At 35.9% G+C, this 14828-nt stretch overlaps 1 protein-coding gene across 1 annotated transcript in view; it reads right to left on the bottom strand.

The window, feature by feature from the left end:
- The window catches only part of LOC123323734 (SUMO-specific isopeptidase USPL1-like), a 30339-nt gene that overhangs the window by 12398 nt on the left and 3113 nt on the right, over nucleotides 1–14828 (bottom strand). The window contains exons 3-5 of the mRNA XM_044912206.1: nucleotides 10230–10872; nucleotides 6032–6145; nucleotides 954–1083 (exon numbers count right to left, since the gene is read on the bottom strand). Coding sequence (XP_044768141.1) covers nucleotides 954–1083; nucleotides 6032–6145; nucleotides 10230–10872 — 887 coding nt within the window. The remainder of the gene's footprint in view (nucleotides 1–953; nucleotides 1084–6031; nucleotides 6146–10229; nucleotides 10873–14828) is intronic.

Below are 14828 nucleotides of genomic sequence, written 5' to 3'. Positions count from 1 at the left end.
ACCAAAAATAATCTCAATTTAGATAATGAGTATCTAAGCAATAGTTTTCTCTCACATTTTTATTTAATAATTTTAAGAGACTCCAAATTTTCTAATTTGCCAGTAGGTAAGAAAAGAGGGAAGGATTGATCTCTTTTACAGTGATTTGAATAAATGACCAACAGAACCAGTTTGGTAATCTTTTTAATTGCCAACCAGGAACTTTCTGTGTGATGAAAACTTTCTGACTCCTCTTCCAAAATCTACTCTATTATGGGGTCAGTGTAAGGAAGCAAAAGAAATCCATTGCTGCTTTCTCCTCCATGGTTCTTCCCAAGTCCCAATCTCAGGGCATAAAATGATAGTGTGTCAATCACGACCCCTCTAATCCTCACCTAAGGGCATCAGGGAAGTAGAAAGTAGGCTGAGACAGCTCATTATGCAAGAGGAGTCTGGCATGGCTGGTCTTTCATGGAGGAATGGGAGAGCCTAAGTTACCTCTCAGAACCGCTGCCAGCCTCTGGGAGCCTCAAATCATAAAAACAAAACCAAACAAAAACCCTAGTTGCTACAGAGGAATAAACAAAACACGTATCATTTCAAGGAATTCTAAGAAATATTCTTACTCAGCAGGGAATCCAGAGGGGGAGCTGTGAGGGGAATATACTACTCTTCCCCTTTGTCTCCCCTTCCACTGAAGAACTTAAGAAAACTCCTACTAATTAACAATCCAGCAAACCATGGTTTTTTATTCTTCCAGTTTAAAAAAGCAAGCAAACTGTAGTTTGTGGAGCTCAAATTTTTCCTTTTAATCTTAACGGTGGGGAGACTTCAAGATATGGTGGGAAATTTTACTGAGCGCAGAAGGAACGAGGGAGAGAGCAGTACAAATGGAAGCAAGTTTTATTCAAATTTTATTATTTGGAACCATTTTCAATAAAATACGTCCATTTTTAAAGAAGAGAAAAACTAACCTATTTTGATACTTGTGTCCGCACTGTGAACATTCAAAGTTCCAAGAGAAAGAATACATGAAGAGCTTTTCAATGAGGGGTTCCATTTTTAAGAGCAGGGGAAGTGCAAACACAGGGCTTTCCATATCACCTTCAAAAAGAAAAGGGAAAATCATTGCTCATAATTAACTGAAAAAAGTGAACAAAAATTATTAACTTACCTTTTGTCACTACATTCACAGTACAAATATATGTGAAAATATATGAATATAGGACAGTTAAGTTATTCACAGTTGGGCAAGGGGAAGTGTTTAAGAATCTTTTTTTCCGGGCGCCTGGGTGGCTCAGTTGGTTAAGCGACTGCCTTCGGCTCAGGTCATGATCCTGGAGTCCCTGGATCGAGTCCCACATCGGGCTCCCTGCTCGGCAGGGAGTCTGCTTCTCCCTCTGACCCTCCCCCCTCTCCTGCTCTCTCTCTCTCATTCTCTCTCTCAAATAAATAAATAAAATCTTTAAAAAAAAAAAAAAAGAATCTTTTTTTCCTCTTAGAGAGTGCAAGCACATGGAGGGGAGGGGCAGAGGGAGAGGGAGAGAGGGAATCTCAAGCAGACTCCCTGCTTAGCAGGAAGCCTAATGCATGGCTTGATCACAACCCTGAGATCATGACCTGAGCTGAAATCAAGAGTCATATGCTTAACCAACTGAGCCACCCAGGCTACGGGAAGTTTTTAAAACATTTTTCTAAAAATGTCTATCATAGGAAAGATTTAATTACCACTTCAGTCCCTGTCTTTCATTTTTCTTGGTGGACACTTATGGAAATGTTTTAAGGACAAAAGACCCATACTATCTCCCTCATATCTTTTTTAGCTTTTCTCTGGGAAAAAAAAAAATCCTCAGAGCTCTAACAGCCCTAGGGTATAAAACAAAATTATAATATAGCATTATAAAAATTTTAATAAAGTATTATAAAAACAAAATAAAAATATATAAACAGTTCACCACAAATACCAAAAATGATATATCCATTTTAACACTGTAGAATAATGTCAGAGGTGGACAAAACCATTAAAAAGCCATTTCTGGTCCAACTCTCTTGTTCTATGTGTGGAGAGGACATGACACACAGGGTTAAAGGGCCAGCCTCAAATCTCCCCACTCCTCATCCACCACTCTTCTTAAAATCTTTTAGTCTCATCTTTTAACAATTAAAATTAGGGGTGCCGGGGCGGCTCAGTTGGTTGAGCGTTGGCTCTTGATTTCAGTTCAGGCCATGATCTTGGGGTGTGAGACTGAGCCCCTTATTGGGCTCCGAGCTCAGCAGGGAGTCTGCTTGAGATTCTCTCACTCTCCTTCTGCACCCCCCACCGCTCGTTCTCACTCTCTCTCTCTCAAATAAATAAATCTCTAAAAAAACCAATTAAAATTAAACTTCAATGACTAAGACTAGAGAAGATCTGATTCCTGGTGTCATTAAAACAAAAACTGCATAGTGAATCCAGTCTTCCAGTTTTTGGGATCAACAGGCAAATTAAATAGAAGGATTTACATTCTCCTCTTACACTTGTTCTCCAATTGGAAGTTTCTTACCTTCCTGCCCTCAGGGAAGCTGAGATGCTGCCAAAGAATTGCAGTCCTTCCCTCCCCTGCCTCCCCAGGACAGTCTCACTTCCATGGTCCAGTTCTCTCCCCCTAGCCTGGAGCGACAGTAGCCTGGAACTAGGCCAGGAGGAGTCACCTTGGCATGACCCAAAGGCAGAGCAGGAGGTGTTACTGCCTAAACACGCTCTATAAATACCAGGAGGTACAAAGGCTATTTTAACAGTCACCTTTGTGGTACAGTCTCACCACTACTTTTGTACAAAAATAAAAATAAAAATAAAATATTTTCTATAAATAGAAATAAATACCAATCAGTCTCCTAAACAGGAACACACATAGCATCACCCCGCATCTAAACAGTGCATAGTACAGCAGGAGTTTGTAACAGTTACTAGCATTTAAATCTTACTCTACTGTAACTAAATATTAATCGAAAAGTAAATAATTTACACTTCATAATGACAACATAGAATCTTCAGGTCTAAAAATACATAAAGTTCTCAATGAATCAAAATATCATGAAAGAAAAAAATATCAAAGAAGAGCTCAAAACACACTGTTAAATAAGTTATAGGTGTACGGATCATTTTAGGGAATTTATATAGCTCCTAATTGATCTTAATTATTTTCCTTTGTTTACAAATTTTATGGGTATTAAGCATAAAGCATCCACTAGAGAACATATAATACCAATTAATTCCAATTTTTATAACCTCCTGCTGAAATTTTAGTTAAGAAACTAAAATTAGTTTGCCTCTAGTATCTTCACCCCAACGCCTATCCAACTACCTAGTTTGCATATTTCCCTAAAATACCATCATTTGCCATGATACAAATCTTTCAGTGACTCTTTGCTGTCCAGTCAAGTTTTCTCTTCTGTTAATTGCTCGTTAATGTTTTCTGGCCACTTTTCTAGCAGGCTGTCCTTTTTTTAAACTGATGTACAGAATTCTTCACAAGATAGCCAGGGTATTACTGCTTTGTTCTCTATCTTTGCCCAGAGGTTTCAAACTTCAATGTGATCATATCTACCACTATTTTATGTACCTTATTTAAAATATTCTTCTGGTAAAATATTCACCCATATTTTTTCCCTAAGTTCTATAATTCTGCCTTTCCATGTTTAGGTCTTTAAATAGGCTGAAGTTACTTCTGATTACAGTGTCGAGTAGGGATCCAATTTCCCCCGTCTCAGGAACCAGCTGTCCCAGCACCATTTACTAGATAGCCTTTTTTTCCCCCACTTACCTGCATCACCATCTCTGTCACACAGTATGACGTAAGCAAAAGGGGAGGGTTTTCATCTGGACTCTCTATTCTGTTCTACTGGTCTGTGTATCCTTACACTGGTACACTTACCTCAAAGACTAAATTACTCTTAAAATTACATAAATAAGTACAAACAACATTATCTTTCTCCTTTAAAAAATTAGACATTAGAGAGAAAGAAAAAATTAAATTGAAGAGAGCTGTTACCTTTGTGGGGAGGTAAGGAAGAAGTGAATTAGAGTACAAAGGGGGCTTCACGTGTATTTGTAATATTTTATTTCTTAAACTGCAGGGAGGGGGAACAGAAAGGATGGTTTATAATGTATTTTTTAAAAACAATAATCAAAATGATACAGTGACTGATCTTAAAAATTTAACCAACACTCAGGGTCAGTACAGATTCTCTTTCTCTTTCTTTAGTATTTGAAAATACACATTAACATTCAGAATAAAGACACACACATTGTAGGATTTTTAAAATGCTCTCCAAAGCAAAGATTAGACTTTACTAGTAAGATCTTAAGCTCCAACATAGCACCTATTACTGCTGAATGAGTAGTATGAACACAAACAAGAGAGGAATTCTATTGTATTAGAAGAGCTGTATGCTTGCCCAATTGCTATGACTGCACAAAATAATAATTTAAAAATTCCTTCTCTGTTACATTGAAAACCAGGCCCAAGGCAGCAGTGGAACAAGATGCAACCTTGTTCCAGATATAATTATCAGGGCTAAGAGGAGTGCTGATGCAGACTGGGGGAGAAACCACTCTTTAATTCAAATGGGAACTGGAGCAGGGACCCTGAATAAAACATCTCAGGTCACTCCAGGAGGGAAAGGACACCTGCAAAATGCACTACGGGAGCCCCTCAGTCTATACTCTGGTAATCTTACAGTAAAGCCTCCTTTGAAATGAGTATCCACCCAACAGATCAGTGGTTTGGGGTAAGAACAGGGGCTGAAGGAGCCTGAAGAAAACTTTTAGGGTGACAGAACTGTTCTCTATCTTGATTATGGTAATGGTTATACACTGTATACACTTAAAAAAGGTTTCACTATTACAGAAATTATACTTTGTTAAAAAGGAAAAAAAAATATTCATCCCATCTGAGATCCTACCTGATGATAAATTAGAATAGTCCTTTAGACCTAAAGGAAACAATGCCAAAGATTTGGCATATGGAAATTCAGTTTATTATTTTAAGAACAGAGTACACATGTATGTAGGAGTTCATGGAAAACAAAATAATAAAACTAGGGAACAGCACAGGGGGACAAAGATACTACCAGGCAAAAAAGACATTGCTTCCAGATACAGTATCTGAGTCTGATGAAATAAATTTTCTGAGAGAAAAATTTGAAGGCATTGATATTTTACATAATTCAATGTGGATATTTAATAGGGGTATCATATATTCTTTCCTACAACACAATATTAACAGAAGAGTCACTACAACAATAAAGAGAAATAAAACAAAAAGACACTACCCTTGAAAAAAAAAAATCACCAATGACTCTCTTTTGCAACACTAAACAATTTTTCGAAAGCCCCAGGATTCTAGCACCCTAGCTCTACTCTGCTCCAAGGCTAAAAGCCAAATCATAGAGAACAAAGCAGGTCTCATTCTTCTGCCCTTTTTAAAAGTAAGCAAAGCTTTCCCAAAAGTATACTTCTCCTCATATTTTATTGATGAAAACTGTACCATATGTCTATTCCTAAACCAATCACTGGCAAGGGAAGTCCGATTACTATGGTTGGTTTAGATTAGAGATTCTCAACCCTGTTCATCCTTAAAAATCACACAGGGGCTTCTAAAAATTGCTGATACCTGAGCTCCATCCCTGAGATTCTTATTTAATAGACCCCAAGCATTTTTCAATCCCCTAGGTGTTTTTAATGTACAGTCAAGGTTGAAGACGCTGAATTAGTCTACTGGGGGAAAGTACTGGAAAAGCAACCAATGGTGTCAACCCCTGAGTATCCACCTGGTTCTGAAAAATGCATCCACTTTTAAGGGGTGGAACACAAGCCTGTATATTTATATGGAACAACAACTCTGCCCACCAATGATTTAACCAACGGTAGGCTCCTAAATGAAACTACACAGATTCTCTCTCCCAAGAATCGAATCACCCAAAATAATAAAATAGTATTATATTTTCTTATGATGTTAAGTATTTCTTTATGGTAAATGAGTAATACAGTTAAATAATACAAATTACTTACCTAATGTGCATCTAAGCTGAGGTTGAAGCCTAATGAAAATTTCATCTCTGACTTCATTCAGACAGGTCTCCATCTTTGCAAATATTTCTGAAGTAAGTTTTTTACAATCTCCATCTAAAAATGAAACATAGATTATCAATTTCTTATCAATCTCTATCTTTCCACAGAAAATTAAGACATTACCAAGAATGGAAATTCATCAGAGTCAATAAATTTAGCAGAGACAAAATGGAAAAGACAAAATTTCCTTAATTCTTACTCCTCTCTCTGTGCCATATATTGCCCTAATAGTCCCTCAGCCCAGTATCATTAGTTCCGACTGCATGAGTCAACATCATTGTGTTTGAGTAAATCTCAGTAAAAGCCTTTCTCATCCAAATAATCACAGGCCTAGCAAGAGATCTATGCTTTCAGATATTCTGCCTATCTCTGAAACAGCTGAAGCTATGTCTTTACATGTGATTATTACTCATGCTAGAGACAACATCTACTCATTTATTTCCTTGTATAACTTTTATTACTTCACACGAATTTGCTTCATTAAAAACTCTGCAGATTAGTTATTACACACCAACTGAATCAGTTTTATTAACCATTCACCTAGTGCTGGACAATTAAGTTGTTTCTTTTTTCACTATTATAAATACTATCATGATAAACATCTTTTGGGCACATACCTATCCATGTTTTTGTTCATTTCTTTAGGGTTAAAGTACTCAGAATTATTGTGTCAGAAAACCAGCCCCCATATGCATCTCACTCTAGTTATTAAGCTACGAAAGATTTCACACACACACACAAAAAAAGATTTCACCAAAATCTCTTATAATTCATATAGCCTGATCATGCTGTTGATATGTTTTATTAGGATTATAGGATTCTCCTATAATATGAAGTAAGCATTAACCAGAATTTTTATTTGACCATGCCAAAAAAAAGAGAAAACTTAAAATTCAAAGTCAACTTAAATGCAATTATAACCATATTATAAAAACTGTAATTATTCTGTAAAAAATTAATATGATTGAATATATAGTATGGGTGAAATAAAGAGAATTAAGAGTACACTTACTGAGTAACGTACAGAACTGCTGAATCATTTCATAGTACACCCAAAACTAATATAACACTGTATGTTAATTATGGCTCAAAAAAAAAAAAAACTACAAAAAATAAAGTGGCTATGCTTTATAAAAAAATTAATATAATTAAAATTAATTCAACATTCAAGTCAAAATTTGAACAAGAAATATACTCTTCTGTAATAATCAATTGAACTGTCACCTAACTCAGTATTGGGTTCCCATAATTATATAGAACAGGAATACAGAGAAGGAAAGGCAAAACAAAAATACTTATAAAAAACTGAATTTTAGGGGCGCCTGGGTGGCTCAGTCGTTAAGTGTCTGCCTTCAGCTCAGGTCATGGTCCCAGGGTCCTGGGATCGAGCCCCGCATCAGGCTCCCTGCTCTGTGGGAAGCCTGCTTCTCCCTCTCCCACTCCCCCTGCTTGTGTTCCCTCTCTTGCTGTCTCTCCCTGTCAAATAAATAAAATCTTAAAAAAAACAAAAACAAAAACAAAACTGAATTTTAAAACTTGCAAAAAATTCAATCTCGAAGAAACTCAAGTTGAAACAATTATTTCTTATCTAACAAAATTGTAACTTTTAAAATGTTTATACTCAAAGGTGATCTGAGTGCTCTGGGATGCTTTCTTTTACATATGAAAATGGAATTACATGTTTATATAACCCTTTTGGAAAGCCATTCAGAAAGACTCTTTATATTAAAATTTTAATATCCCTTCTAGGATATAATCGGCAATGGATGGATTCAAAGGATAGATGGATTATATGTCATGGTGTTTATTCATAATTGCAAATAATAATAAGCAGCCTGAATGGTCAACAATGGGGAAAAACATATAAGATTTATATACAAGATTGCATGACCAAAGACAAGTTGAATAAAGGTGAGGATTCTTATACTCCCAGAGAGCAATACCTGAATAACCCTGGTAATTAAAATAGTGTAGTACTGACACTGGGACAGATAAAGTAACCAAGAAAACAAAAACTGAGAGTTAAGGAACAGCTGCCCACATATATGGGAGGCTATATAACAAAGGTGGCCTGGCAGATCAGTTGAGAAAAATGTGGAGCTAGGAGCTAGGAAAAACTAGTTAGGCAATAGGGGGAAAAGGGGATGACTATCACACACAAAAATTAACTTCAGCTGAATTAAAATTCAATGTTAACAACTAAACTTTGACTTTTCAGTGAAAATATAGGTGAATGACTTTCTAATCTTGGAAAGATTCCTTTTAAATGTCAGAAGTATTACTAGCTACAAGAGGAAAGATTAACAATTTCTGCACATCAAAAGATATCTTTAAAAAAGCAAATACACAAGATACAAACTGGGAGATTTAGCAACACGTATCTGACATAAAGATAGCAACAAAGACATACAGAAATTCAAACAAGTACATGGCAATAGAGCAAATAACAGTAAGACACAGACATTTCACAAAAGAGGAAACATATGATCAATTTTACACTTGAAAAGCTGTCCAACCTCTTTAAAATTTGAGAAAGGCAGAGAGGTGGGTGGCGGATGGGTTAAATAGGTGAGGGAACTAGGGAGTGCACTTGTGAGGAGTACTAGGTGATGTATGGAACTGCTGCATCACTGTACTGTATACACCTGAAACTAATATAACTGTGTTAACTGAATTAAAATAAAAACTTAAATAAAATAAAATTTGGGAAAGGCAAATCAAGACCATAAACCATTTTACATCATTCAAATAGCAAAATTCTCCAAGTGTGAAAATAACCAAGGGAGAATATATGGATCAGGGCTCTCTTACACAATGCTAACAGGAGTACTGAGTGATACAACCAGTTTGGAAAACAATTTGCCATTATCTTGTAAATCTGAACTTAGAGCCTATGATTTAAGATTTTATTTGAGAGAGAGAGAGAGAGCCATGCGCACATAAGAGGGGGAGGGAGAGAGAAAATCTCAAGCAGACTCTGCGCAGAGCATGGACCCCAACACAGAGCTTTGATCCCATGACCCTGAGACCATAACCTGAGCTGAAATCAAGTTGACTTTTCAGTGAAAATATAGGGGAATGACTTTCTAATCTTGGAAAAGATTACCAACTGAACCACCCAGGTGCCCCAGAGTCTATGATTTGATCCCATTCCTATGGTATACCCAAGAGAAACTCTATTTGAGCCCAAGAATAGTCACAGCAGCACTATTTATAATGGCAAAAAACAACTCAGTGACAGGTAAATGAATAAATATACTGATATATTTACACCATGGACATCTATAGCAATGAAAAATAATGAACCACCAATACAAGCAGCTTCACAGATAAATCTTTATAGAAAGAAAATACAAAGGGGCACCTGGGTGGCTCAGTCAGTTAAGCAGCTGCCTTCAGGGTCCTAGGATCAAGTCCCACAGGGAGCCTGCTTCTCCCTCTCCCTTTGCTGCTGCTCCTGCTTATACTCTCTCAAATAAATCAATCTTAAAAAAAAAAAAAAAAAAAAAAGGAAAGAAAAAAAGTCCCAGAAGACTACTACTGTACAATACCCTTTTTATTATGTTCAAAACAAACTAAAGTAGGCAATATATTGTTTAGCAATACATATGCAAAACAAACTATTTCAAAAAAGAAACAATAAAACACATTTCAGGGTTAATTACTTTTGCAGGGGAGATGGAGCATGGGATGGGAGGAACACATAAGTAGATTAAGTTATTGGAAATATTTTAATTCTTTTGGGTTGGGAGGTGGGTTCATAAGTATCCTATTTTATAAGAAAAAAATAATACATAACCCTCATTGTGAATAAAGATTGTTGGGAAACTGTGGAATAATGAGTGATTTGTAGCTGTATCTTTTCCATGTTATGAGACAAAACTGAACATTAACTTTTTTTCTTAAGATTTTATTTATTTGTCAGAGAGAGAGAGAGAGAGGGCACAAGCAGGGGGAGTGGCAGTCAGAGGGAGAAGCAGGCTCCCTGCTGAGCAAGGAGCCCAATGGAGGGCTCGATCCTAGGACCCTGGGATCATGACCTGAGCTGATGGCAGACGCTTAACTGACTGAGCCACCCAGGCATCCCTGAACATTAACTTCTTTAAAAGTAAAAGAGAAATAAATTATTATTACCAACCTTTAATTCCATCCAACTGATTGGTATGCAGGAGCTTATTGGCTTGGTTATACTTCATAAACAACTGCCAGAACACAGAGTCCTCATTAGAGTACAGGTCAGTCACAGTGTTTTTTAACCCTTCCAAGTGCACCAATGCTGACAGAATACAATCTAACCAACAGAGAGAATTAGCGTTTTTCCACTGGACACATAAAGACTGGCAAAGTGATGTACATTTGCTCTCCAATGGCATTTCCAGTTCAGACGTGCATCCTTCATTTTGAGGAGAAATCCCTCCAGTTCCAGAAACATCAACTGTAGTAGGATATTCTTCAGCAGCCATGTCTGTATCAGCCTCCAAAATCTCATTCTGTTCCAAGGAATCAGCTGTCCTAACTGGATTCTGTGGACCACTGTGTGGTAAATCAGGTAAGTGAGATGAGGTTTCATCATATGCTTCTCCATTATGTTTGCTGTTCAAAACTTGTCCACCATCAGTAACAATATGATTTTTAGTCTTTTTGGCATTTGCTAAAAGAGGTAAATCTTTATAGTTGGTTTCCAAGAACTTTCTTTTTTGAGGCTTATTTGTAGTGTGACAATCTTCCAAATCAGGAGAAATTAAGTTATTAAGTGATTTAGAGCCCAAAGGATAGATGCACTAGAAAGAAAAAGAAAATGATAACTACAAAAAATTCAAATAAGCTCAAGTTTTATAGTACAATTTCTACGTCATGAAAAATACGTATAAAATTTTAGCATCAGTACAATTGTACCAATCTAAATTTAAAGGAACTAGGAATAAACAACTATTAAATAAAAATTTTGGCCCCCCAAAGCATAGTTTTCCCTAGTTAATTTGAACAATCAAGGGTTTAATCTGATCCACACTAGAGGAAGCTAAGAAGGAAAACATACATACTTTTAATAAAAAACCTAATGTTTAGTGAATTAACAAATTTCAACAATTTAAAGAAACATGCTATGATGAGTGTTATTCTTTTTGGGACAGGTACACCGCATAACATTAAAAACTGGAAAAGAGGGGCGCCTGGGTGGCTCAGTTGGTTAAGCGACTGCCTTCGGCTCAGGTCATGATCCTGGAGTCCCGGGATCGAGTCCCGCATCGGGCTCCCTGCTCGGCAGGGAGTCTGCTTCTCCCTCTGACCCTCCTCCCTCTCGTGCTCTCTGTCTCTCATTCTCTCTGTCTCAAATAAATAAATAAAATCTTTAAAAAAAAAAAAAAAAAAAACTGGAAAAATATTTTCATTTTGGGGGGGGAAGTATTTTCAAATAAAAAAACTGCATTAGTAATTTCTGTGTTTCTTAATTTCAAAACAATATTAATCGGAGAGCATATCAGTGTTATCAATTTTACATCCTTACTGGATCTAAGACTCAAACTGGCCAAATTTTAACAACTTCATCAAATCTTATTATGTATTAACATAATTTCAGCCAAATATCAAAAGTGTAGACAAATCACCAAAATAACCAATTTTCCCCAAGTCTGAAACCTAGGAAGATATTTTAAAAGACAAATTCAAGAAATCTAACAGACTATGTGTCCTCATTTAAAATAATGCCTTCTTCTACACAAGCCTGGTAACTGCTACCTTGGTGGCCTCTACTGAACTAAAGAACTATCCCTCCTGCTATTCATGCCCTGGCAGAGTCAGGCCTCTGCTGTACCACTCTGGGCTAAGCCATGTGACCAGCTTTGATGGGATGTTCACAAGCATGATCCATGTGGAAGCCTGATAAGCATGGGCTCACTGAGCTACTCCTTTTGGAGCCTTCCTTCTGGAACACTCCTTCTCAAAGAAGTCCCATCCATTATACTGTGAGGAGCCCAATTAGCCTCATGGAGAGACCCTCATGGAAAAGAACTGAGATCGTGGCTGACTGCCCGAGCTAAGTTCCCAGTTGGCAGCTAGCACCAACTGCCAGCTATGTGGACATTTTAGGTTTCCTAGACAACAGCAGGTGAAATGTAAGAACCACCTGGGCAACCCACAGAATCATGAGTAATGCTAAGTCAAGCCATTAAGTTTTTTTAGTCACTAGGTTGTGAGCAACAGATACAGAAATGCACTAAATCCTCTTTTTAAGTACAGTTTCTTCTATACAAATAAACACTATACTCATAATATTGTACTTAGGAAATTCTTTAGTTTAATAGGATAAGTTCTGGATTCTTCTCACTGTTACCAACTAGTAATGCACTCGCCATCAACTAACAACTTCACCCTCAACATTATACCTTGAGATTATTTCCTAAATCCTACCATTTGTCAGAAAACAGAGAACACTTTAAAACAATAATAATTTTGTATTCATAGTCATAGACCAGTATATATCCAAAAAAACATGAAAGCAAAAAAATGAAAGACCTCAAAGAGATATCTGCATACCCGTATTCATTACAGCATTATTCACAACAGCCTAGAGGTGAAAGCAACCCACATATCCATGAATACACAGATGGATAAAGAAAATGTGGTATACATACAATGAAATATTATTCAGCCTTAAAAAGTAAGGAAATCTGTTCACAGACTACAACATGTATAATTATTGAAGACATTATGCTAAGTAAAATAAGTTAGTCACAAAAGGACAAATACGGTATGATTCCGCTTATATGAGGTACCCAGAGGAGACAAATTCATAGAGACCAAAAGTAGAATGGTGGTTTCCAAAGCACGGGTGGAGGGGAAAAGGGGAGCTATTATTCAGTGGGTACAGAATTTGAGTTTTTCAAGACGAGAAAGTTCAAGAGATCTGTTGCATAATAATGTGAATATACCTAACACTCCTGAACCGTACACTTAAAAATGATTAAGATGGTAAATTTCACGGTTTTTTTTAATCAGTAAAAAATTTTTAAAAAACAAAAAAAATTTAAAAAATCTTTATCAATCTCAAGCAGAGTCAAGATCATGGTGTCATATCCTACCAGCACCCCTACTTAATTAAAAACAATAAACAATAAAGGGCCCTGGAGCTGCAAAATTTAGTGGCCTAGATGATTTCCCCCTACATTATTTGCAAATGTCTCATCTGACTTTTCTATCTATAATTTGTGCTCCAGTCAAAGGGCCAATTTAAAATACAATTTGTCCTTGCCCCATTTTTTCTCTTTTATAAATTGTTTTCAGATTTTTATCTCTTTATACCTCGACTTTAGTATCTACTTTGTATTTATAATGAACATATGCCATTTTTGTAACTAGAAGTTTTTTAACCTGTCTTCAAAAAAAGGAAAGTCATAAAACGATAATACATAGAGTATTAATTTTTCCATCTAGCCCAACCATGCAAAAGCATTTAAAATCTAAGGCTGAAAAAATCTAATGCTGCCTCTTTCACTGATTTTTTGAGCAGCTTAAATACATCCCCGTTTTCCTATAAAACAGAAAAAGGAAAACACTGCACTTTACCTTATATTTGGAAAAGTATAAGGTATGCCAAAAACAAACTATAAAAACATTTACAAAAAAAATAATTTACATTCATTTTACAAATGAAGAAAACCAAGAAAATGAGTGTTTTCTCTGACATCTTAAGACTTAAGAGCCTTATAAATTTCATGTTTTTTTAAAAAAACTAAATAAATGTTCCAATAAAAGACTAATGGAATACTCAAAAAAAAAAAAGATAAAACTCCCTACACTTGGAAAAAACTTGAGTTTCAATTTATTAATTTGGAAGCAGAGTTTGAATCTTACTTCTTTTTTGAAATCAGGAAACTGCTGATTAAGAGGGGTTTCCCATGTGGTTCTTTGCAATTTGGCAAGTGAAAGCAGAATGTTCCGTGGAGTTCAAATTTTATAATAAAAAAAATTAACAAATTAACAAATTGATTCAAAGGTCTTATAGACCAGGGATCAGCAAACTTTACCTGAAAAAAGCCAGATAAATATTTTAGGCTTTTTGAGCTAGTCAAGGTCTCTGTTATAACTACTTAAATCCGCCATTATAATACAAAAACAGCCATAGACAATGCAAAAATGATTGAGTATGGCTACATTCCAATAAAATTTTTCTTATGGACACTGAAATTTGAAATTCATATAATTTTCATATATTACAAAATAGTATTCTTTTCATTTTTGCCTAATCATTTAAAAACCTAACTATCGTTCTTAGCCAGTGGGTGTCATATAAAGAGTTTGCTAACTCCTGGTGTAAACCAATCTACTTCACAAAATACACTGGGCCCTTACTGAATAGAACACTTCCTAAAAATTAGATCAATAATTAAAGTTCTTTTTTCACATCTGCAAAGTATATGCTTAGAATTCTTGGTTACATTTTTCCTCATCACTTAAAAAAAAATGCTTCAAATCTCAAAATGCAAATAAAACCTCTAACTTTAATAGCTATAACCTAATGTCCTGAGGACAGGGACTTCTTTATTATGGCAGTCCATGGTTAAAGAACTCTACTGAAATACATTGTCTGGAAGAGGAGAAAAAAGTAGTTTTTTTCTAGAAAGATTTCTCTTTCCCATATTCACCACTCTACAACTTTGTTCTGAGGTAGTTAATGAGTAAACTCTCTATATAGCCTGCTGTTAGCATAAGCTCCCAAACCTCCTAACATCAAGCCTTC

Source organism: Neomonachus schauinslandi, unplaced genomic scaffold, assembly GCF_002201575.2.
Source record: "Neomonachus schauinslandi unplaced genomic scaffold, ASM220157v2 HiC_scaffold_577, whole genome shotgun sequence".
NCBI classification, from domain to species: Eukaryota; Metazoa; Chordata; class Mammalia; order Carnivora; family Phocidae; genus Neomonachus; species Neomonachus schauinslandi.
The sequence above is the reverse complement of the archived record's forward strand: the minus strand, read 5'-3'. Positions and strand labels throughout refer to the sequence as shown.